The sequence below is a fragment of the Corylus avellana genome, chromosome ca4 (genome assembly GCF_901000735.1).
Source record: "Corylus avellana chromosome ca4, CavTom2PMs-1.0".
Taxonomy (NCBI): Eukaryota; Viridiplantae; Streptophyta; class Magnoliopsida; order Fagales; family Betulaceae; genus Corylus; species Corylus avellana.
Window position 1 is genome coordinate 36,060,021 of NC_081544.1, and position 22,706 is coordinate 36,082,726.

At 35.0% G+C, this 22,706-nt stretch overlaps 2 protein-coding genes across 2 annotated transcripts; both read left to right on the plus strand.

Annotated features, from left to right (window-relative positions):
* The first annotated feature begins 4,160 nt into the window (after positions 1-4,160).
* LOC132179261 (glucose-6-phosphate 1-dehydrogenase, chloroplastic-like) lies at positions 4,161-8,267 on the plus strand. The gene is made up of 10 exons (XM_059591949.1): positions 4,161-4,580; positions 4,991-5,223; positions 5,347-5,441; positions 5,625-5,739; positions 6,238-6,443; positions 6,526-6,675; positions 6,752-6,872; positions 6,975-7,204; positions 7,296-7,496; positions 7,773-8,267. The coding sequence occupies exons 1-10, from the start codon at positions 4,370-4,372 to the stop codon at positions 8,020-8,022; spliced, it is 1,812 nt and encodes a 603-aa protein (XP_059447932.1). The 5' UTR covers positions 4,161-4,369; the 3' UTR covers positions 8,023-8,267.
* A 9,048-nt stretch (positions 8,268-17,315) lies between these two features.
* LOC132178936 (transcription factor TCP20-like) lies at positions 17,316-18,721 on the plus strand. Its single transcript, XM_059591522.1, has 2 exons — positions 17,316-18,491; positions 18,585-18,721. The coding sequence occupies exon 1, from the start codon at positions 17,447-17,449 to the stop codon at positions 18,251-18,253; it is 807 nt and encodes a 268-aa protein (XP_059447505.1). The 5' UTR covers positions 17,316-17,446; the 3' UTR covers positions 18,254-18,491; positions 18,585-18,721.
* The last annotated feature ends 3,985 nt before the right edge of the window (positions 18,722-22,706 follow it).

Here is a 22,706-nt window from a genome sequence, read left to right on the forward strand (position 1 = left end):
TATCGGTCAAAACGGTCCGGTTAAGGACCTTATCGGTTAAACGGTTTATTAACCGATACCGAACCAATAAGAATTTTAACCGATAATTTCGGTTAAAACGGTACACGGTTAAATGGTCCGGTTAAACCGGTTAACCGATTTAACCGAGAGCTTTATATTGATTTATTTTGTTGGGCCAAAAACCAAAAATGAGTTTTTTTGACTTTTGAGAGCCCAAATACTTTTTGTTGGGATAAAATAATTTATTAAAAATGAGTTGTTTTAGGGACCAAATACTTTTTGTTGGGACCCAAATATTTGTTTTTGGGGCTAAAAATTGAAGCTTTTTTATATTGATCCACTTCAACCTTTTTTTTAAAAAAAAAAATATTATAAAATACATTTTTCCAAAGCAAATGGACTAATTAACATAATGAATGCTAATTATACTAGCAAAACTAGTTAATGAAAAATGTTTTTACCAAAGGCAAAGAAATCTCATCAAATGCCATCACTTAAAAAAAAAACATCAAACCTACCCAAACCCAAATTAAAATAAAATTCATTAATGAATAATAAACAAAGTATTAACTAATTAAAGTCACTTAGCAAAAGGAAAATAAGTCATGGGCAACACCATTACACAAATTCGGAAACTTGTGTCACTTGTGGGAATTTGGAAACCTCTCTAAAAGACTAAACGGCACCGTTTTGGGACTAGGACTTAAAAAAAAAAAAAAAAAATTCCAGTTTCTTATCGGTTAACCGGTTAACCGATAAGAACCGCTTAACCGGACCGGACCGAATTCCGGTATACTTTTTTTAACCGATAAGGATATCGGTATATCGGCTACGGTTTATATCGGTTCGGTCGAAGCCGGTAGACGGCCGGTTAAACGGTAACGGTTAATTTGCCCACCCCTACTTTTGAGTTTTGAATTTTGATATATGAGATTGTGACAAATGGTGACATCACATCCCCTTTCACATTAAAACTAAAACATAATAGAATTAATTAAACACATGAATATTATAATTAAACCGAGATATAAACCGAGATATATATATAGTGAAAATCTTTGAATTCTTAAATAATTTGAAGAGTGAATGCTGAGGTCTATATCTGACCCACAATGAATATTATAATTAAACATGTACTCAAAAATACACTGTACACTACGTCGAGACCATAGTTTAAATATTTTAATGCCACCGAATAGCTTGAAAAAATTAAATCCACACTTATCCCATTAGTTTAAATTTATAGAAAGAGTTAAATTTCAACATTTAATAAATATTTTTACATTTTTTAATAGGTAAGATACCATGTTAAATCACCACTTGTCTTAAAAATTTAAGCTTACATGAAAAGGTAAATTTAATAATTTAATTATATTATAACACTTATATGAGGTCCAACACATCAAATTTGTAATTAAAATTGGCGGTGAATTGATGGAGTGACGGTTCAAACTCGAGACTTTTGTCTCTAATATCATGTCAAATCATTGCTTACCTCAAGAGTTTAAGCTTATACGAATATATAAATTTAATCATTTAATCAACACTTTAACGTTACTTACTTATTAAAAAAAAAAAACCACTTTAACATTATCATTAATTAGATTTTAGACTGAAAATATAAAAAGATTTTTTTTTTTTTTTAAATTTTTTTCAACATTACAATTAGATTTGATGGCCACTTGCTTTTGGTGACCCGTGACAAGGAATTAAAGAGATTCCTTAGTTTCGGAAGCTGGAAGCCCTTTGTGCGGTGGGGCATGGGAAGGAGATTTATTGCCAGGGATTCGGGAGGTTCAACTGAGATGGGCCAGCGTGTATAAATTGACCTTTGACCTCTTCACTGCTAAAATTCCTTCCTTAGCACCGAAGAGATGGGCTAAAAACAAGGAACATGAGTTGGTGACAAAATGCATTATTTCCGTGCCCAAATTGATCATCTTTAACGAACTCGTGCCCGTATTTCTACCCAGAAAAAAACAAAAGGGAAAAAGCTTTCTCTTTTTTACGTGAGTGCAGCCTTGCAGGCAACAATAATGTCAATTGTCCATATGTTTTTAGGTTTTCAATCATTGATAAGTATTTTCGCCCAATTACCTGGCAATCTGATCAGCATATTTGAGAGAGTATACATGAATTTATCTAACCGATTAAGTGACCGAACAATCTAAAATTTTTTTTAGCTAGCAGATTTCACGTGATTTCTCACATAATGTTTGAACAACAAATTGTTAAAATTCAAATCCTTCAATAATTGTGTACACAAGTCTTGTTTATTGAGTATACCCAATTCTTGGTTTTGGTGGGACTGGGGGAGGGTAGAGTAGGTTTTTCTTGTGACTTTAAATCATTAAATATTTAAATATGTTGCTGTATAAAATCACAGCCGTAGCCGGAAGAGACTTGGAATCTTGGGCAATCGAGAGTATAGGGGTTGTAGAGTTCACTTGTTTTGGACAATTCAGAATGAAATAGCTAATATGAGACCCAAATGCTCAAATAAGTTTTGGATTACCTGTCTCTATGTTTAGCTAGATAGATTCTATAAAAACTCTCTTATATTTGTTACTCAAATTACTGACAATACTACAACAAATTACTCGAAATCAAAATTCTTTGTAAGCTATAATTTGGACACCCAATTATAAGAGATTCCTATCATTCCAATATAGGATTTTTTTTTTTTTTTTTTTTTTTAAACATTTGTTATTTGGCGGACAATTTTGAACGTGTACTTTATCCAAAGAGGGCATGCATTAGCCCATTTCAATGTTTGGGTTGAGTCTGGAGTAAAGAGAAAGTTTGTTGCAGCAAATTACGTGTGTAAAGGCCTCACCGAACTTCACAGCCTTTTAGTTGTTTAACTGGGCCAAACTTGATTTTTGAATTATTAAATTGTTTGTAATGAAAAATCAAATTGGGTTTTCCACTTTTCCTAGAGTGGCCGATTCATGGTGAACCCTTCACTGTGTGCTCGTTGGCCCTACAGCGCTCCACGATGTAGTAGTATATTAAAGCTCAGAGCCCAACTCTTAAATCAATCCTCCCCAGCCCAACTTCCTATTTAAGCCACTAGATTTAAGATAAAAGAGCTCTGACCCAACTCATTGAGTAATCTTATACACCCATATTTTTATTTATTTTATTGATATAGTATTGTTAATTATTTTATATATATATATTTTTTAAAATAATTGGTTAACAGTATCATATCAACAAAATGAAATAAAAGTGTGGTGTAATGCTATATACAATATTTTTATCCTACTTTGTTAATGTGACATCGCTAATTAAACTTTATATTATTTTTTAAAAATAATAATTAATTTAATGGCTAATTGATTCATCAACAAAATATAAAAATAAAAAAAGACAAAAATGTGATGTATAGCATGACTAACTTTGACATTTAGTGGGGGTGTCTAGGACACGTACCTGAATTTTCTTCCATAGAAAGGCAAATAGAATGTAAGATGTTCTAGTGTTCTACTATATTTTTCTAGACTTTATTCTGGGTTAGTGCATATTCCACCTCAAAAGTATCCACTAAATTGACTACTAAGCAAGAAGAAAAACAAAAAAATATAAACCAAATTCGATGTTTTTATTCCACACTCCACAATGTGCATATTTTACTTACAAGTATAAATTCTCTTCCAAAATTCTTTTAACCAAAATTTTTAAAATTAATATTTATTAATCTTATTAAAAAATTATATGAAAATTACTTTTTTTTTTTTTTTTTTTACTACAAAAAATTACATGTTCTCAAGATAGATAGAGAAATGTTAAAAAATTATATTTTTATCTTATAATATTGACGTGACAGCAGATCGGTTACTCTTTATATTGAGTAATACTAAAAATCACATTTTTATTTCATATTATTAATATAACAATGTCATTGACTCATTCAACCATTTAATCAACCCACCTAATTAATTGTAACTTTTCTTCTTGCCATTGCTTAAACCAAAAAAAAAAAAAAAAAACAAACAAAGTCAAAACCTTATATGGAGGCACATTTAACATGCATAATGTTAGGCCCATTATCATGTTACAGAGTCAGGCTACAAAACAACTCATTATAATCTGGTAAACATTATTGTTATTTACATAATTAACCTAAAACAAGAATCAAATTCCACTTGGTCTTTCTCTCTCTCTCTCTCTCTATTTTCCATCTCTTAAAATTTGTTGGCAGGACAAAGCAGCCTTTCGGAGATCTCAAGGGCCTTCTAACCCTCGGTGTTTCCTAAGTTGCCGTGAACCTCGCCTTCTTTCTTCGCACCCTGAAACATCATTGGACTTGACTCTTATATAAAAATTCTTTCATTAGCCAACAGAGGAAGCAAAGAGAGAGACAGAGATGGCGGCCCTTTCTTCAACACACTGCCGTTCGTATTCACCATTACAATCGTCGTCTTTTGGACCTTCTTCTTCTTCGTCTTCGTCATCGTCATCGTCTAATCTCGGCCATTTTCAAAGGGTGTCGGTCTCTTCGGTTCCTAAGCGCTTTCTCGCGGCCAAGGTCTATTCCCTACAGTCCCAAACGAAGTCTGTGGCCCGCATGCAAGATGGTTGGTTTCTCTCTTTCTTTTCAATTAGCTGATACCCATTTAGGAATATATCTTAGTGTTTCAGTTACGATTATTCTTGTTGATTTCTGAAACGACTTGTGTTTTGTCTAAATATTATAATGAGAATCGAAGAAAAAACATTTGGAAATAATTTTTTTGAATATTTAGATTTTTTCTTGTTTTATTCAGTTCAACCTGATTGATATGGCATGGTTAACATAACAAAGAAGAGTCATAAGATTCATATCTTTACTTCCATTTCTCAGTTTTCTGAGTAACCAGATGGGAATTGTCAAATTACTGACTCATTTGGTCCATTTTAATATATGATTAAACATGTTCACTACTTTGTCTATTTCAAGAGTTGGAATTGTCAATTTTTTGTTAACTTGGATGGAAATTGGGTGTAGGTGCGGTGGCCTCTACAATAACCCCAATTGAAAATGAGACTCCTTTTAAGAAATTGAAAGATGGGCTGTTGTCGGTTCCATCTCCGGACGAATGTAAAGATGCAGTGGGATTTGGCATCAATGAAAATGACTCCACTGTTAGTATTACTGTGGTTGGAGCCTCTGGGGACCTTGCCAAGAAGAAGATATTTCCTGCACTTTTTGCACTCTATTATGAGGATTGTCTTCCTAAGGTTTCTACTTTCTTTCTTTTTAACTTCTTTTCCTGATGTTCTTTTATTGATGGTCAGGTTCGTATTACTGTATTTTCAATATTTTGTTGCTTGATATTAAAGTATGGAAGTATTTCTCCGCAGCACTTTACTGTGTGTGGTTACGCTCGGAGTAAGATGACCGATGCTGAACTCAGAAACATGGTTAGCAAGACCCTTACTTGCAGAATTGATAAGAGGTAAATCAATCTGCATTTTGCTTGCGACTTGAAGCGTAGTTGGTATACATGTATCAATGTAGTTTCTCCACTGGAAGTTGGTTATATAGTATTCCATACTATGCATGGTGTATTTTATTGTGCTTTAGGATTTTTTTTTTAGTTTTTCAGTTGTGATATATATTCTTTCTGCTGAATTTTCAGAGAGAACTGCAGTGAAAAGATGGAGCAATTTCTTAGAAGGTGTTTCTACCATTCTGGGCAGTATGATTCGCAAGAAAACTTTGCAGAGTTAGACAAGAAGCTGAAGGAACATGAGGTAATTTGTGTGTGGCTGCACGTGATAGAATGTTACATGGTCATTTAACTTACAGTGGTGATGCTATATTATTTTAGAGGGAAGTTATAGCAAAATCTGGCTTGCTGATGATGCTTACTGACTTCACTTTCATCAATAGGAGTGTCTATCTTGGATGTTAAGATCCTAACTTCCCTGTGATGCATTCACCACACTTTTGGTCTTCTCACAATTTATGGTCTTCCAAAACGAGAGATATATTTATCAGGAAATGGCCCTAAATAAGCCCTCATAAGAATTATTCCTTTACATTATATCCAATTGTAGTAAAAATTGTCAGGACTTTTAGCATAATGGCACTGCTGTAAATATTTCATTTGTTGACTGTCTTGTTTCTTCTTCAAGATCAAGATAGGACAAGAAGCTTTTGTTCTCTGTCTCTAATGAAATTCTTCTCTTTCCACGATTTGCACATGTATTTAAGTACATTTATTTGACAACGAGGAGCTGCTTCTGCAGGGTGGAAGGGTTTCAAATCGCCTCTTCTATCTGTCAATACCTCCAAATATATTCATAGATGCTGTAAGATGTGCAAGCTCGTCAGCTTCATCTGGTAATGGCTGGACCAGGGTCATTGTGGAGAAACCCTTTGGTCGAGATTCGGAATCCTCAGCCGCGTTGACAAAAGGTCTCAAACAGTACCTTAAGGAGGATCAAATATTCAGGTGAGTTTTTCCAACCAAGTTTGGTTTTTTGTCACGCATATATTGACTATAAATCTGATTGTATGGACAATTTCCTTTGCAGGATAGACCACTATCTGGGAAAGGAGCTTGTGGAAAACCTATCCGTACTCCGGTTTTCTAACCTCATTTTTGAGCCATTATGGTCAAGGCAGTATATAAGGAATGTACAGTTGATATTCTCTGAAGACTTCGGCACTGAAGGACGTGGAGGGTAATTTTCTAACAGACGTTTGTATTTTAATTATGATTTAGAACTTACAATTTTTTTTTTCTTCGACTGAATCTAGGTACTTTGATAATTATGGGATAATAAGAGACATAATGCAGAACCATCTGCTTCAGATACTAGCCCTATTTGCCATGGAAACGCCGGTTAGTTTGGACGCAGAAGATATCAGAAATGAAAAGGTTTTCCCTGGTCCAAAGATGAACCTCAATTCTGGCAATTCCTAAGATGTTCTTCTGTGTTCTTTTTTACTTAGAAAAATGATTTCTTTTACTGGTTTCTAGGTCAAAGTTTTACGTTCAATGAGGCCATTACAGCTAGAAAACGTGGTCACAGGGCAGTACAAGAGCCACACAAAAGGTGGTGTTACTTACCCGGCCTACACCGATGACAAGACTGTACCCAAGGACAGCTTAACTCCAACATTTGCAGCAGCTGCCCTCTTCATAGATAATGCAAGATGGGATGGGGTGCCTTTTCTAATGAAGGCTGGGAAAGCATTACATACTAAGAGGTATTCAGAATTAAGGAGGAACGTCTTAGTCATATTTTGTTTGTCTTGGTCTTCTTCATTCTATATTATTTATTACTTACTCTTTCCACAGGGCTGAGATAAGGGTACAGTTTAGGCATGTGCCGGGAAATTTATATAATCGAAACTTTGGGACAGATCTTGATCGAGCTACAAACGAGCTTGTTATTAGAGTGCAGCCTGATGAAGCTATTTATTTAAAGATCAATAACAAGGTTCCTGGTTTGGGAATGAGACTGGACCGAAGTAATCTGAATCTTCATTATGCAGCAAGGTACAACCTTTTTTTGGTTTTTGTTTTTGCTTTTGTCTTGTATATTTCAAAACTATTCTATTCAAGTCTCTCCCCAAGTGTCACTCCTGTTTGAATGTTTAGTCTTTGTTGATGCTGAACTGGAGACAACCCAGAGATCTAAATTGGTCAATTGTTGTTTTCTGTTGTTCATTTGACAAATCTTGAAAAAAGTCAGCTCTGACTATGGGCTTCGACTGTAGTGCTACTTCATGAGTGTTCTTATCAATTTCAACCGAACTCCTTTATTATGTGTAGATATTCGAAGGAGATTCCAGATGCTTATGAGAGGCTTCTGCTCGATGCTGTTGAAGGGGAAAGAAGGCTGTTTATCCGGAGTGATGAACTGGATGCAGCTTGGTCGCTCTTCACACCTCTGTTAAAAGAGCTAGAAGAGAAGAAGATTATCCCGGAGTATTATCCACATGGGAGTCGGGGTCCTGTCGGTGCACACTATCTTGCAGCAAGATACAAAGTCCGGTGGGGTGATGTTGGTGTAGATCAATGACTCTAAGAAAGAGGGAGCATAAAACTTTTTACTTATTTGCTCGTTACGGTGCGCCAAATTTATGTAGTCCAAGGGAGATGGAGAGTGTGAAATTAGTGATACGATCAAATATAATCCAGAAAGGAAGAAAATGGTTTTTTTTTTTCGGTGTATTAGCATGTTCTTTGGTTGCTTCTATGCCAGAACATAGAAGTTTAGGATTATTTGAGCATGGGAATTGCTATAAATGTATCCATTCCTTCCCATTCTATGTCGTATAAAATTTATTAACAAGTTATAGGCACCCATTGACAAAGTGATGTGACTTTTAAAATTATTATTGGGCTAAAATTTAAAAGTGATTTTGAAAGTCCCATTACTTTAGGGGATAAAAGGGAAACAAACGTCTTATTGATAGCATTCCACTTGATTGTCTGAAATAAATTTTTAAAAAACTTAATTGCAGTGCATTGGAGGTTTTTTGCCTCTACCTAACGTAAGAGGTGATCCTAGTCTATCCCCAGTTTTAAACCTTTTAAAATTGCGAACTTATTTTATATTTCTCTTGAAAGTGAATCTCTTCCTTTTATTGAATCACAACAGTTTTTTATTTTTTATTTTTTTGTTAAATTTAATTGTTTATGAGTTAGCTTAACTAGCAAAGTCTCTTTGTCATGTCATATGAGATGGAATCCTTTTTATGATCTAAATAAAGGGTATGTTGAAGCATATTTTTGGATAACTGGACCAGTCGACGGGTTACTTCTTCTTCTTCTTCTTCATTTTTTATTTTTTAGAGGTGAGATTCCAAAATTTCAGTACTCCAAGCCAACTTGGTCTGTGATTACAATATCCATAATGCATAGGGGTATATGTTCCCTCCAGCTGATATATTCCGAGATGGAGAGCGCCATTTTCGCAAGTCGGTGTGTAGCTTTGTTAGCCTCCCCCTCTTCACATGAATAAAACGCCAAAACTGAATTCGTTGGCGAAGACTCTTGGCGTCATCCACCAAATGACCATATTTGTTCGACGGGTTGCCTGCAAAATAAGAAAAAACATTCAGATTCTGATGGTCAAGTAAGTATTTTGCTTTAGAGAAAAACCCAAAAACAAAAGGAGAGAGTGAGAAAGAAATAATGCGTAGGGTAAGTAAATAGCATATTTGTTACTGGGATATGTATGTATTAAATTAGCCGGTATAAATCTAATCTAACTGACAACCGTTTCTTTTGGGTAAGTAAATTATTCATTTACTAGGGTGATTCGTTGAGATTTCCTTCCAAATATGGTACCCTGATATCTTTACTATTATTAATTCTTTTTCGATTTTATTGTCGTTAGCCTATAATTTTTACTACTATATATACATTGCATGGAGACTAATTGAAAATCATTCAGATTTCAAACCCTTTCAAATTTCAATGGAACGCATCCAATGGAGAATGGTGCTACTTCTTGTGGGCTTGATGTTCATGGCGGCTGGGCCCAACACAGCTGAAGCAGTGTTCGGCGTGTTGATGAATCCATGCGCTCTTCCTCAATGCATTGCTTCATGCCAGGCTATCCTTAAAGCAAAATATGCGAGTGCTTCTTGCTCTAATCACAACACCATTTGTTTATGTTTCGGTGGCCCTGGTAATTAATATGTCAGGGAAGGGTTCTTGATATGCAAATGTTTTCTCTTAATCGATAAATAAAATTTATAAATTTATAAATTTAAAGTTTATAAATTTATAAAGTTATTATCATAATCGATGTGTTATCTTTTGCAATCAAATCAATTTGTGAATTACTTTCTAGTATGAAGAGTTAATACTACTACTCTTTCCTCTTCTATGGGAATTTAGGATTTCAATATTATACCAATTTTTTTTGTTTTTTTTACCTGTTTAATAAACCCAAATCGACAATATTATAAAACAAGTAGTCAAAGTTGCTTTCACTCAATTCTGTTGAAAATGTGATATTTACTTTTCAAAGTACAACAATGGACAGGACAAAGCTGCATCATTGACCAACTTCTCCAAATGCATCCCAAATTCACAATTACTTGCATTTATCACATATTAAAAAAAAAATCAACAAGATTGTACAGAATTTCAGGAAACAGGAATCAAACCCCTAATGTCAAAACATTGACTTCCATAAGATACAATCATTCTTCAAAGACATTAAGTAGTTCATACTCCACAAGAGAAAGATTGTTATCCTCTTTAGCTTCAAAACATGTCCCCATGTATCAACTGCTAGCCAGCCACATAGAACCTTTTAACAATCTTTGCATTATGAAGGATTACAATGATGCCACGAGAACAAAAAAATTTTATAGTACAAAGCATAAAACTCTTCAAAAATTATATCCTTTTACAATTAGGTGCTATCTATGACTTCAATTTTTCGATAATCCATATATAAATACAGTTAAAGAACAGATATGCTCCGAGCAGACTAGATCTAAGATATTGGTAGCCAAATTTTCTAACAAAATTTATTTAAACCGACTATGAGAGATAACCCCTCACACCTAATTATTCCTCCTCACTTATGAGGGCAAATCTAGAGAGAAGAAACATCTTATTCAAACAAAAAAAAACACAAACAAACAACCAGCAAGCAGCAATAGTAGCAGCCAAGTAGGAGTTGAATGGTATAACATGGTGGAAGGTGGACGGACGCATAGCAGAAATGCCAAAGTTGCTGATTTGGTCGGAAAACACCTACAAACATAAAATAATAATAATAATAATAATAATTTTTTTAAAAAAAAAAAAAAAAAAAAGGAGAGTGAGGGTAGGAGCAGGGAGTTGCTCATTAAATAAATAAATGAGAAAATTCACAAAGGACCCTTAAACTACCACGCAATTTGAAAATGCCTCAAAATTTCATTCCTTGAACTTTCAATTTGATGCAATTTTCCTCCATCAATTTGTAGATGTTAAAAGTGATGAAATGAATTTTTATACCCTTGAAACTTTTATAAAATTTCATATTTACCCTTAATTTCAAATTGGGGGGAGAAAAAAAACACTAAAATTGAAGGGTAATTTGATATTTTGAGTGGTTTCCATTGGGGTTTAAGTCTTTAACGGAAAAAATTGACGGGGTCAGTTGCATCAAATTGAAGGTTTAGGGGATGAAATTGAGAGTTTTTGAAATTTGAGGAGTTTTCTCAAAACGAGTAGTAGTTTAGGAATCCTAAGTGAAGTTATCCAATAAATAAATTATTCTCAGGGCCGGCTAGATCATTAGGCCAATTAGACAACCGTGTAAGGCCACCAAATAATAATGGATAATAAAGATTTATTTCGTAAAAAAATAAATAAATCTTTAATTATAGTTAATACTCTTAATTAAGGCCTACAATTATAGTATGATATTAAAAAAATAAAAAATTGGTCATTATTTTGAAGAAAAAGACAATTTTTTTTTTTTTTTTAAATACCAAATAAAAAAAGGACAACATTGGATGTTATTACTTCAAAAAATATATATTTTTTTTTTTGTGTTTTTTTTTTTATTTTTAAAATGACCACATAAGAGAAAAATTTGGCCAAAGTTATGTCTCTAAGTTGTATCTCTATCATTTCTCAAAAACATTTGTCCTCACTAGTTCGAATCCCTCTAAACTCTCTTGTGTGAATATGTCAAAGAAAATTAAAAAAAAAATTGTCCTCACTATCATAAATAGTTGGAGTTGATATCTTTAATTATGATTTTCTCTGATAGACCCAAATCTTATTGAAAATTGATACTATTAAATGATAATTAATTCAATAGCATTATGTTCAATTTTCATAGCATTAAACGCATTGCAAGATTGTGCTTCTACTTATATTGGAAATAAGATTCTCTTCATAAATGGAGAGTATCCATTTAGCGTAAAAGGAGTAGTAATATTGTAAATATTATCTGTCAATTTTAATGTTAAGACAATATTACCCATCATTTTACACTAACTTGATCCTCTCAGTTTTATTTAAAATGGGAGGATCTTTCTACTTATAATTGATGCATTGTAAGATCATTTTTGCAGTTTTTTTTTAAAATTTTTTTTTTAAGTGGATCAATAATTTCATATTGGTTTGATATCTTAATATTATATTATTCTCCTGCATAACTGTGTTGGTTGTTGCATATAATTATGGGTATTGTTAACACAGTTTCTGATCACGGAGGGATTAAGACTAAAACGCGGGAAGCAACTAAGCAAGTGTAATAGGGGCACACAAAGAGTTAGTTAATGCATGAAAAAAGGAGAAGAACAGTTGTTTCTGAATATGCTCTATGTTCTCATTGAAATTGACTTCATTTTATACATATGCGTTTACATGATCAAGAGCTTATAGGGCCACACAATCGGACAATCCTCAGTGATCCCTAATTATCCACCGTTCGATTTCCTTGGGATCCGTGTTGGATGGGTTTGGCTCTCGTCTCGACACATGTACCGTTGGACGCCGGTCCGGTGTGGCCTCTGCAGGAGGTGGGCCACCCTCTGCACGAGTGGACATGGTGCCCACATTTTCTGGGCTGATGGGACGTCCTGAATGGATGTCCCGTACAATGTAATTATCGTGGTTATCCAACATTGCAGGTTGTCGGGACATGCGAGGCTCGCCGGGGCGAACTAGACGAGGTCGGGCATCTTCTATTGCTTAGTGGGGTCACGTGCAAAGGGTTTTGGAGTGGTGAGCCTTTTGAGGCAGAAATGCTCGTGCGACAGACCATTAGCCTTGACAACTGTCTCTCTTTGGAGTTTGGGGACCGTTCCAACCGCGATTTGTAACGCCAAACCTCTCTTGATAATGCGTAAAATTTAATTAAACTTAATTGCCAATTTTCTCCCCAACAGGTATATTGCATTTGCATGGGTCTAAATTTCGTTTTTCAGGTATTTTTGACGGTTAACTGTCTAAATTTTCTATGCTCATTGAAGAACTTAGAAATCAATCGAAAATATGTACAACCCCAATACTTTAATCAACAAACAATCAAACCCCAATTCATTTCTACCCGCAACATGTATAAACCCCGCCCGGCGACAACACCACACTGGATTCCACCTTCTCATACTGATCAGAGAATTGGGGGCGTTTGGGTTGGCCGGCGGCGGAGAAAACCAACGACGAGTATCTTGTGGCGGTTGCCCGGCCAGATGAATTTGTCATTACTTTCTTATACATAGTCTTAGAGTTAATATTCCAAATCAAATTCCATGGATGTCGAAACTCATGAATAAGACATTGATTTCATCCCTTGGGACCTTTTCCCCGAAATAGGCAATGATTCATTGCTTTAAAAATGTGTTGGGCGGGCCAAGTTTGAGACTTTGAACATATCATGTAACTGACGTCACTTTATCTTATCTCCATGCAACGATTTTCCGGCCAATATTATGAAATAATTAATCTGTGGTAGCTTGAGACAACAAAGTGTGCAATGATTATAGGTTCTGTATCTTTAATTTGTGCCACATACATACGTTTTATGATAAGCCCACACAATCAATTTGATAAATCTTCACTTCCCTTTTTTTCTTCTTTTTTTTTTTTTTGTTTTTTTTTTTTTTAAAAAAAATTAAGCTAATAAAAAATAGTGAATTTAGTCATTTAACGAGTAATTTTAACATTTTCCTTGATAAGTGAAGTTCAATTCGTAAAATATTTAACTAAAATAAGAGTAAAACCTCTATTCCTACTAAATTAAACTTCACTTATCTTAAAAACTTAAACTAATAAAAAATTAATTAATTTAATCATTTGATTAACATATTTGTTCTATTTGGCAATTTAAAATGAGGGACCAGTTTATAATTATATGACCTTTTTGTGTGCATGCTCCAATTTGTCTGCAAGGATCCTTGAATCCTATACACACAGTAAAAATTAGAAGCAAATTTTTAATAGCGAATTCTGTCTAAAATTTATATGATGGACCTTCAATTTTTGTTTGAATATTAATGCCAAGAAAATATTTGAAATGATGACCACTTTACTTTAGGATTCTGCAACGTACGTGACACAGTCACTAATTTAACTCTTTCTCTAGTTTTCTAAGCGCAGGTTGAATTTCATGTGTGAAAACTGATCAACTTGTAATGGCCATTGAATCTTAAGTCAAAAGAAATATACAAATTACTACATTTTATTCAAACATGTGTCGCTGAATATCTACGTTACTCCAAAAAGTTTAGACACCCAATACGAAGTTCACCAGTAAATTCTACCAGACTTTGACTTTAACAAATTGTTTTGTGTATTAATTAAATTATTAAATTAATCATTTCAAATTATTTCTTACTTTTAAAATAATTGACGATTTAACACGATATCAATATAAAGTTTTTGAGAGTTCAAATCTTTTGTTTACGTGATTCCGTCATTTATTTTTTGTCTCGGTCACTCCCTTTCACGTATGAGATGTATCATATAGCTAGCCCCTCTAGCTAGATCTAACTAGAGGAAGAAAAAGGGTTGTGGAAAAAAAGAGATCGGAGTGGGAATATGAAGCTAAATGGATTATGCTTTAGTTCTTTCTTTGTTTGAAATAATAGGCTATAAACCTACTAAAGTGAGAAAAATTGTATAGAAACACTTGTATTTAAGAGACGATGGGTAATATGTCAACAGCAAGCTTTTGACGGGCCCGGTTTTGTCACCTGGGTGGGCAACACACGAGAAAAACAATTGAAGAGCTAGATACATATATCTTACCTACCCACTATTATCAAATCAGAGTCTCCAAGAAAAAGAAGTGAGAAAGGAAGAAAAGTCTCCCCACCCCCACGTCTCTTATGAACCTCTTATTCATCATATATGCAGCCTCAAAGCAATCTTTCGGCAAAAATAGTCCACATTTTTTTATTAACAGGATCATCTTAGGATTTCAAGGGTCTATTACCAAAGTTTATGTTTCAAAAAGTCTTATCATTGGCTTCAATTATGAGTGGTAATTCGTGTATGTATGTGGGTTCGGATCGTATCAAAGTATGGATATAAGACTATATAGGTTAACTCTAATTCGATTTATTTAATTAAATGGTTCAAACTCCTCAATCATAACCTTTTAATTTTATGTTGAGTTCGTATCGAATTGGCAAATTGTGTCAAAAATTGTCACACTTAACTTCAATGTGTAATTGGTGAGGGTAAAAAAGTCCAGATTGTTCATCATATTTTCTCATCAATCACTTGGTTGCAACAACGTATTCAAATATCCCTAGCTTTGCAAATTTGTAGTTTGTACGTTTTCTTACTTGACTCTCCCATCAAGAAACAGTGACTCTGTCTCTTAATATATATATATATATAAAAGTTGGGGTAAAATTCTCAATCACATTTGCTTATCAAGAAGATGGGACTCAGCTGGCCCCATATTTCATGATTGGCATCCATTTTTTGAAAGAAAAAAGCGGTTCTCTCCATGGCCCATAATGTTGAATTGTAAGAGACTCCTGTATTCAGGGATCTATTACTGCCTGACCCAAGAACAAAGACCTAATAGTGACCATTAAACCATTATTCAAGAACCTGCCTTTATTTACTGTTAGTTTTATTAGCATTCATCAGTCTTGATTCAAGGTCTGACAATCTACAATCTACAATCTACTCTATTCTTATGGGGATAAAAAATGGGGAAAGTGTTTCACTTGGTTTGACCTTATTTCAAACCACTCTATAACAAGGTTTAAAATGCATAAAATTACTCTTCAAAAGTATACATCATTATCAAATCATTCTCTCAACCAGCTTTTTTAATAGTGAGCAATGATGCATAGGCGGATAGATATATCATATTTAATCAAATTTTGATATGTGTGCATATGTTTGAGTCAGCATCAGTACATCACTTTTAGCCGCCACTTTTGGAGACTGAGAAGTGGTGGAACCACCTCAATTGAGCATTTGGGGGTGGCCAAACCACCTCCCAATGACTATTAGGGTGGCCACCCTCAGCTTGGCTCTTGTGTTGGCCAAACCATTTACAATGACTTTTAGAATTGATTCGGCCACTCCAAAGGCCCGATTGAGAGTGGTTGAACCATCTCTAATGGTTTTTGGAGGGTTATTTTGCCACTTCCAAATGCTCAATTTGAGGTAGCCGAACCATCTCTCTTCAAATGTGGTAGTCAAACAACTCTCAAATGCCACTAGGAGTGGCAAACCACCTCCCAAATACCCCCAACCACCTCTCTCTCTCGTTCTTCATTTTTTTTTTTCGATATGACATTTTTTTTAAGAGAGCTGCTATTTAATATACTCATGTCCTTCTCTTATAAATTTTTTGTAAAAATCAGCCATTGAATAAACAGTTATACATATAACAAAGATATATGATTTAAACTCTCTTTTTTGAAAAAAGTTGTACGAGAGAAAACCACATTTATCATTGCTTAGTGTTAAAAAAAATCTAATAAAATAAGTGATTTAACAACTACATTAAATATATTTTAAGAAGTGATTTTATGGGTTTTAAAACTTAATAAATGATATGAGAAAATGTCAGAACAGATAAGCCTCAAACAATATTTTATATCCTATATATAAGAAAATAAGCAATTGAGATATTAACAATTAGAAACACCCATAACCATCACATCATTTCTTATGTTCACTGGACCCATTAACAATATTTCATTTTGTGTTACAGTTGAAACCCCCAATGCTTCGTTCATGCCGACCGGACATAAGTGTAGCAGCAAATCACGAAAGTAATTGAGGCACAACGGCCGCGTGATTGCATTTATTTTCTCTGACATTATAACAGCGCTCACAGACGGAACCAAATCCAATCCAATGCTACACATTCTAGGAAATGTCGTTTAGATTTAGGAGACGGTGAAATTGACTATATTGACTGGGACTGCTTTCTCTTGAGTTTAACCTTTTTAACCTTTTTGTGGTTTTAATTTTACCTTAAAAATTATATTATTTTAATTTTATAATGTGGATTTTAATTAGTATTTATTGTAAAAAAGAAAAAAATAATGTTATCTTTTTTCAATGTTCTTTTACACGACTAAATAGCATGATAGCGTTTATAGAATGTAATAGATATACTTTTGAATAAGAGGGGCAGCATCATCATGTCAATCTCATATTCAAACATAAGGATTAAGTAAATGATACCCACTATGTGGTCTAATCATTTATTTTATCTTAACAATTAAGGGAGGAAGAGAGAGAGAGAGAGAGTTAGAAAAGTAGTAGAGTATTATCTTTCAATTCAATTTAAATTTTTATTATGGTTTGAATTTTTGAACACGAAACTAAATTCCATCGACAAATGACATTGAAAGGTCATCAAAGGCTTTTGAGGTCACCTTCTTCAATCATAGAGGCCCCATCTCGGCCCTGTTCTCTTGGAACCCAAGGGCTGAAATCACCATCGAGAAGAGGTCAGAGGTGCCTCCTTTCTTGAATCCTCTCCCCAAAAAGCACACATGGCAGAGAGCAAGCCTGCCGAAGTCACGGACTTCCAAATTATGATTGCAAACAAAGATGATAGCAAGAAGCAGTTAGCTCCCAAGAGAAGCTCCACCAAAGACAGGCACAAGAAAGTGGATGGTAGAGGCAGAAGAATAAGGATGCCAGCTCTTTGCGCAGCCAGGGTCTTCCAATTGACCAGAGAATTGGGTCACAAGTCCGACGGTGAAACAATTCAGTGGCTCTTACAGCAAGCAGAACCGTCAATTATAGCTGCAACTGGTAGTGGGACTATTCCAGCTTCGGCTCTGGCAGCTGCAGGGGCCTCTGTTTCTGAACAGGGGATTTCTGTTTCAGCAGGCTTGCACACAAAGATGGAAGGGCTAGGACCAGGTGTTGTTGGGGCCGGCGGTAGGGCCAATTGGACAATGATGAGCGGAAACTTGGGTAAACCTCACGTGTCAAGTGGGATGTGGCCCTCTATCAGTGGAATTGGGTCAGGGTTTCTTCACAATTCAAGCCAGTCATCGTTGAATTTCGGCGGCGATAACTCGAATTTCTTTCCTAAATATGGGTTTCATGGGTTTGAATTTCCTAATATGAATCTGGGTCCATTGAGCTTTTCCACATTTATGAGTGGAAATAACCGGCAGGTCCCTGGTTTGGAGCTTGGGCTTTCGCAGGATGGTCATATTGGGATGCTGAATTCTCAAGCTTTGAGCCAGATTTACCGACAGATGGGACAGAGCCGAGGCGATGAAGTTTCCTTGAATCAACACCAGGAGCCTTCTGACAAGGATGATTCTGAAGGGTCAAGGCAGTAGAAGAATTAGAGCTTTTAAGATGGAAATTGGTCATTACAAGTAGGATAGCTAAGACTAAGAAGCAGAGTAGACTATTATGGTTTGTTGCCTGAATCTGAATAGATGAGTGTTTGAAATGTATAATTGAGAGAGAGTTGGGAATTCAATTCAGTATTTTAGTGTGTTGGGTTTTGCTTTTCATTCGCAGGATTTCTCTTCTTTATAATACAAAAAGTTTCATCCTTGTCTGCAAAATCAGGTTTTGCTTTCTCTCTCTAGCTCTTCAAATGTTCTTGCGTCTGAGTAGCTAGCTACCTGTAATTAATCATTCCTTGTGGTTTATCACATGCAGGGATGAACTACGGACAGAGCAATGTTTGGAGGTTTGCTTTGATTTTGAGGTGTAATATTATTGTTTACCAATGTTGTTCTATCAGCTAGGAACTTTCTCATGTTCTCTTACATATATCAATTGAAAGTTGATCCGTTTTTGAAAGAGTATAGCCATATAAGCCTAAGCTATAGAAATAGAAGAGTGCTGCTGTCTTGATGTTTTTCCAGTTTGAACAAGGCAGCAATTCCTCATCCTACTGGTTAGTTGAAGAGTGGGTTTGCTATTTGATATCTTTATTTTCTGCTCTTCAAATGCATATTTTCTTGGATACCTTTTGTTGCTTCCAAGTTGAACAAGACATTTCTTTCTTTCTTTATCTTTACTTGTTTAACAAAAGAAAAAGTACTTCCAAGAATCCAACCGTAGTGTTTTTTGTCCTTAAAAGATCTGCTTCCTATACGAACGCATAAATATCGGTACAACTTTTTGGGAAACAGTTGTTGTCAACCTTTGATGAGTCCCAAATTACTCAGCAGCATGACACATGTAGTCATGTTGAAAATACTCACCCCAACTGAGCCCACAAACAGTGTATACCAGAGCAAGACATTATCATCGGTCCAGATAACCCCTTCGGAGATTACTATGATCAACCCTGTTAGAACCCCTTTTTTTTTCGCATCGAAGATCAATTCCCACCCCACGTGCAAAAGAGAAAAAAAGAAAAAGAAAAAACCAAGCAATGAAGCATAATGTTTTGAAATATGTTCCCATATGCACTGAAAGAAGAAGTAGATGAATGCAACTCTCTTATGCTTAAATCAATAATGTATTCAAAGAAAAAGAAGTTGATGATTGTGAAATAGGGTAAGGTTTTGGTAGAGACCAAAAAGCTCCCTTTACCCGAGTTAGAGAGCCATGTTTGAGCTAGATGGGCTTAGTATCTCGGTTATGTGGGGTTGCTGGCCCATAAACCCAATAAACCCTTTCCTTACAAATCCCATTTCCGTCATGATTCTACTCCCTGTGATAGAAAGCGAGAGAAGGAGAGACACAGAAATTTTGATCAAGTGGATGAGTATACACGGTGGACATATTTTTTACAGACCCATCTAGAAATAATACCTTGCTTGTGTAGAAATGTTGGGACCCTTCAAATTGAGTTTCCCAACACCAGCACCTAGCCCGTAACTTTTAGCAAAGGTCTATCTCAGTCTCTTATCCAATTACCCATTGCCACAGACAGGCCCACAACCAAAACCATCCTAAACCAAGCCCAACCCAAGAAAGGGTTGACAATGGAAGAAGTAATGTTATACACCTTAATTTTATTTTACAATATTGACATTGCAATTTTCAACTAATCTTCGATTTTTTTTTTTTTTAATAATGATTAATCCAAGGAATGTTATATCAGTATTATAAAATAGTTGTAGAATAAAAAAACAATTGAGCGTTTTTGAATAATGCACAACACATTTTTTTACATTTTCAAACCTAATTTTTGTTTTTTTTAAAACGAACTTTCAAACAATACATTTTTACACAATTTTGTTTTAAATCGAACTTTTAACCCGTCAAACCCCAAAGACCATGCATATCGAATAAGATCTTATGCACCCATAAGCTTTAATATCCGGATCTTCTCCGATCCTTATGAGAGTATGCAATTTATGGCAATTTACAACAGAGAAATCTCAACCGTTTTAAGGAGGGGAGAGGATTTGTTTCAATAGGCTTTGTGATTTTCATCACTGTGATCGGGAAAAGTTATTGTCTATCTTTGGGCTTTATTGTAAAATCAATCGGGAGCATGAGAGGCGGGGATTTATACTGCAGTCTGCAGTGGATCGGATGTATGGTGTTATCTTCAAGTCGTGAATGGTTTAGGGTTGAAGAGATAGGGAAGGGTGGTGCAAGTGGGCCAAATAGGTGGTTGAGAAAGCAGAAGCATAGGTGGTCCAATTGAGGGAAATCTAGGACCACCCGAAAAGAAATCCGACCCAGGTACATCCAAGGGTCCTGAGACTCGGTTTTCGAGCATGATTGATTGGTTGGTATCACAACTGCGTGGATTCCAACATGGCCAACTTGTACGGACTGCAAACAAATCATGACCATGCAATTTATAACGGAAACAAAATTCCTATTAAACGTGCTTGTTATTATATGGATGGCCATTCCCACCGGAATGGGATCCTCGCCTGAATGGATCTTCTCGGTCCTCTTTTTTTTTTTTTTTTTTTTTTTTTTTTAAGAGATTCAACATGTTACATGTCTCACTTATTAAAAATTAATAAAATATTTTTTAAAAAATAAAAAATAATATGATATAATTATTTTTGTTTTTTGATATAGCGACAACTCCAAGAGCCACTGTTTGACCTGAAGGTGGCTTCGGCCACCTCATGGCTCTTAGAGAACCATGGTCAATGGCTAAATCCAAAAAAAATATGAAAGCCCTTGGGGGTGGCCGCACTCGCAGGCCAAACAGTGGCCCTAGGGATGGTCCAACCACCCCACCCCCGAGGGCAATATCAAAAAATAAAAATAATTATATTATTTTATCATTTTATTTTAAAAATATATATATTAAATAGTATTTTATTATTTTTTAATAAGTGGAACACATGACATTTTTATAGTCGTTGGATCTCTTTAAAGAGATCCTAATCATGAACTGGATTCCCTAATTTAAAATGGACTAGAGAGGATCCCATTCCATTCACACCAAGCAAGAATTAGATGGTAAAATATATGTATGTACGTATGTATGTATGGCCACTGTGCCATTGATGTGATGGTAAAGTAGTGGAATTTGTACCCACCCCATCTGGCATCACCCCTCGCCTACATCGTGGATGGTCTTCCAAGGGGCTTGGGTCTTCACAATCTGCCAAATCAAGAATTTAATCATCAAATTAGGCAATTTTTTATTTTTATTTATTTTATTTTTTATTTTTTATTTTTTATTTTTTGTGGTGTTTGGCCTGGATTGGGATTCTTGTAACTGGGAAAATTTTCTATTGAGCAAACAATCGTGGGAAGCTCTTGATCAGGCAAGGTGTAATCAGGAAAAGAAATTATAGCTAATTCCAACCCATTTAGCCCTGGAAGTCTGGGACTCTTTCCTACCTCTTTGGAGGATTGTTTCGTATCTTTAGTTGTTACTGTAGGTGTTATCTTGTCCTAGGAATCAGGTGAAGAAACTACTCATGTCTAACATAGCAGGACGAAAAAATCATTTTGCAGAAACTTGTGTGGCTAGCATATAGTCCTACTTCATCTTGACCTATAAATATTGACTTTAATGCATTTTAGGAGTGCTTTTTGTGTTTAAAAAACATATGTTTTTGTAAAATTTATTTTTGTGTTGAGATGAATTGGTAAGTGATAACCCTCCCTTCTCTTATTAATACTATTTTTGGTAAAAGTGGGCATAATTAATCACTCATTTTTGGATTTGTTCAAAGGATTTGGCTTGGGTCTGAACTCCGTTCAATTTATTGGGATTGGAACATGTGTCTCTTATGTTCTATTATATATAGACACACGAAATTGGGATACACATTTCTTGTGTTTTGTTACCCAATTCCCACAATTTAGTTACAACTGAAACCAAGCCAAGTCCCTACTCCAATATGAGGCACTATGTTGGTTGGCATACAAAAATGCAATTCCATGCTTTTACATCTTGTGTGGGAAAAGAAGCCCCAATCACATGTCAATGTAGCCTTGGCAGGTGGTTCTAACAATCTATCCAGCCAGGTACGGATATGATCTTGTCTCCTATCCTTTCTCTTCTCTCTGCTTACTTTCATATCACAAAAAAGGAAAAAGAAAATTCACATTTCCATGGATTTGGCATAAAATAAAAAATGAATAATAAGTAAAGTTGTAAATAGCGTGCGAAAGACAAAAGCCTCGAGACATTTTTTAGCTTTAATAAGATGCTAACCCCAAAAGTTTGTTTGTGCATGTGTGATCGAGAACAGGCTAATGCTAGGCAAACTCAATAGAAACCGCTCATTCTCTCTTGCATTAGGCCTGCAGCTCGCCCTGCTTCATCATTCTTCCCATAATGCCTAAAAATAGCTTTACAAAACTATCTTAGAAATGTAGAAATAATTTTTATCAAAA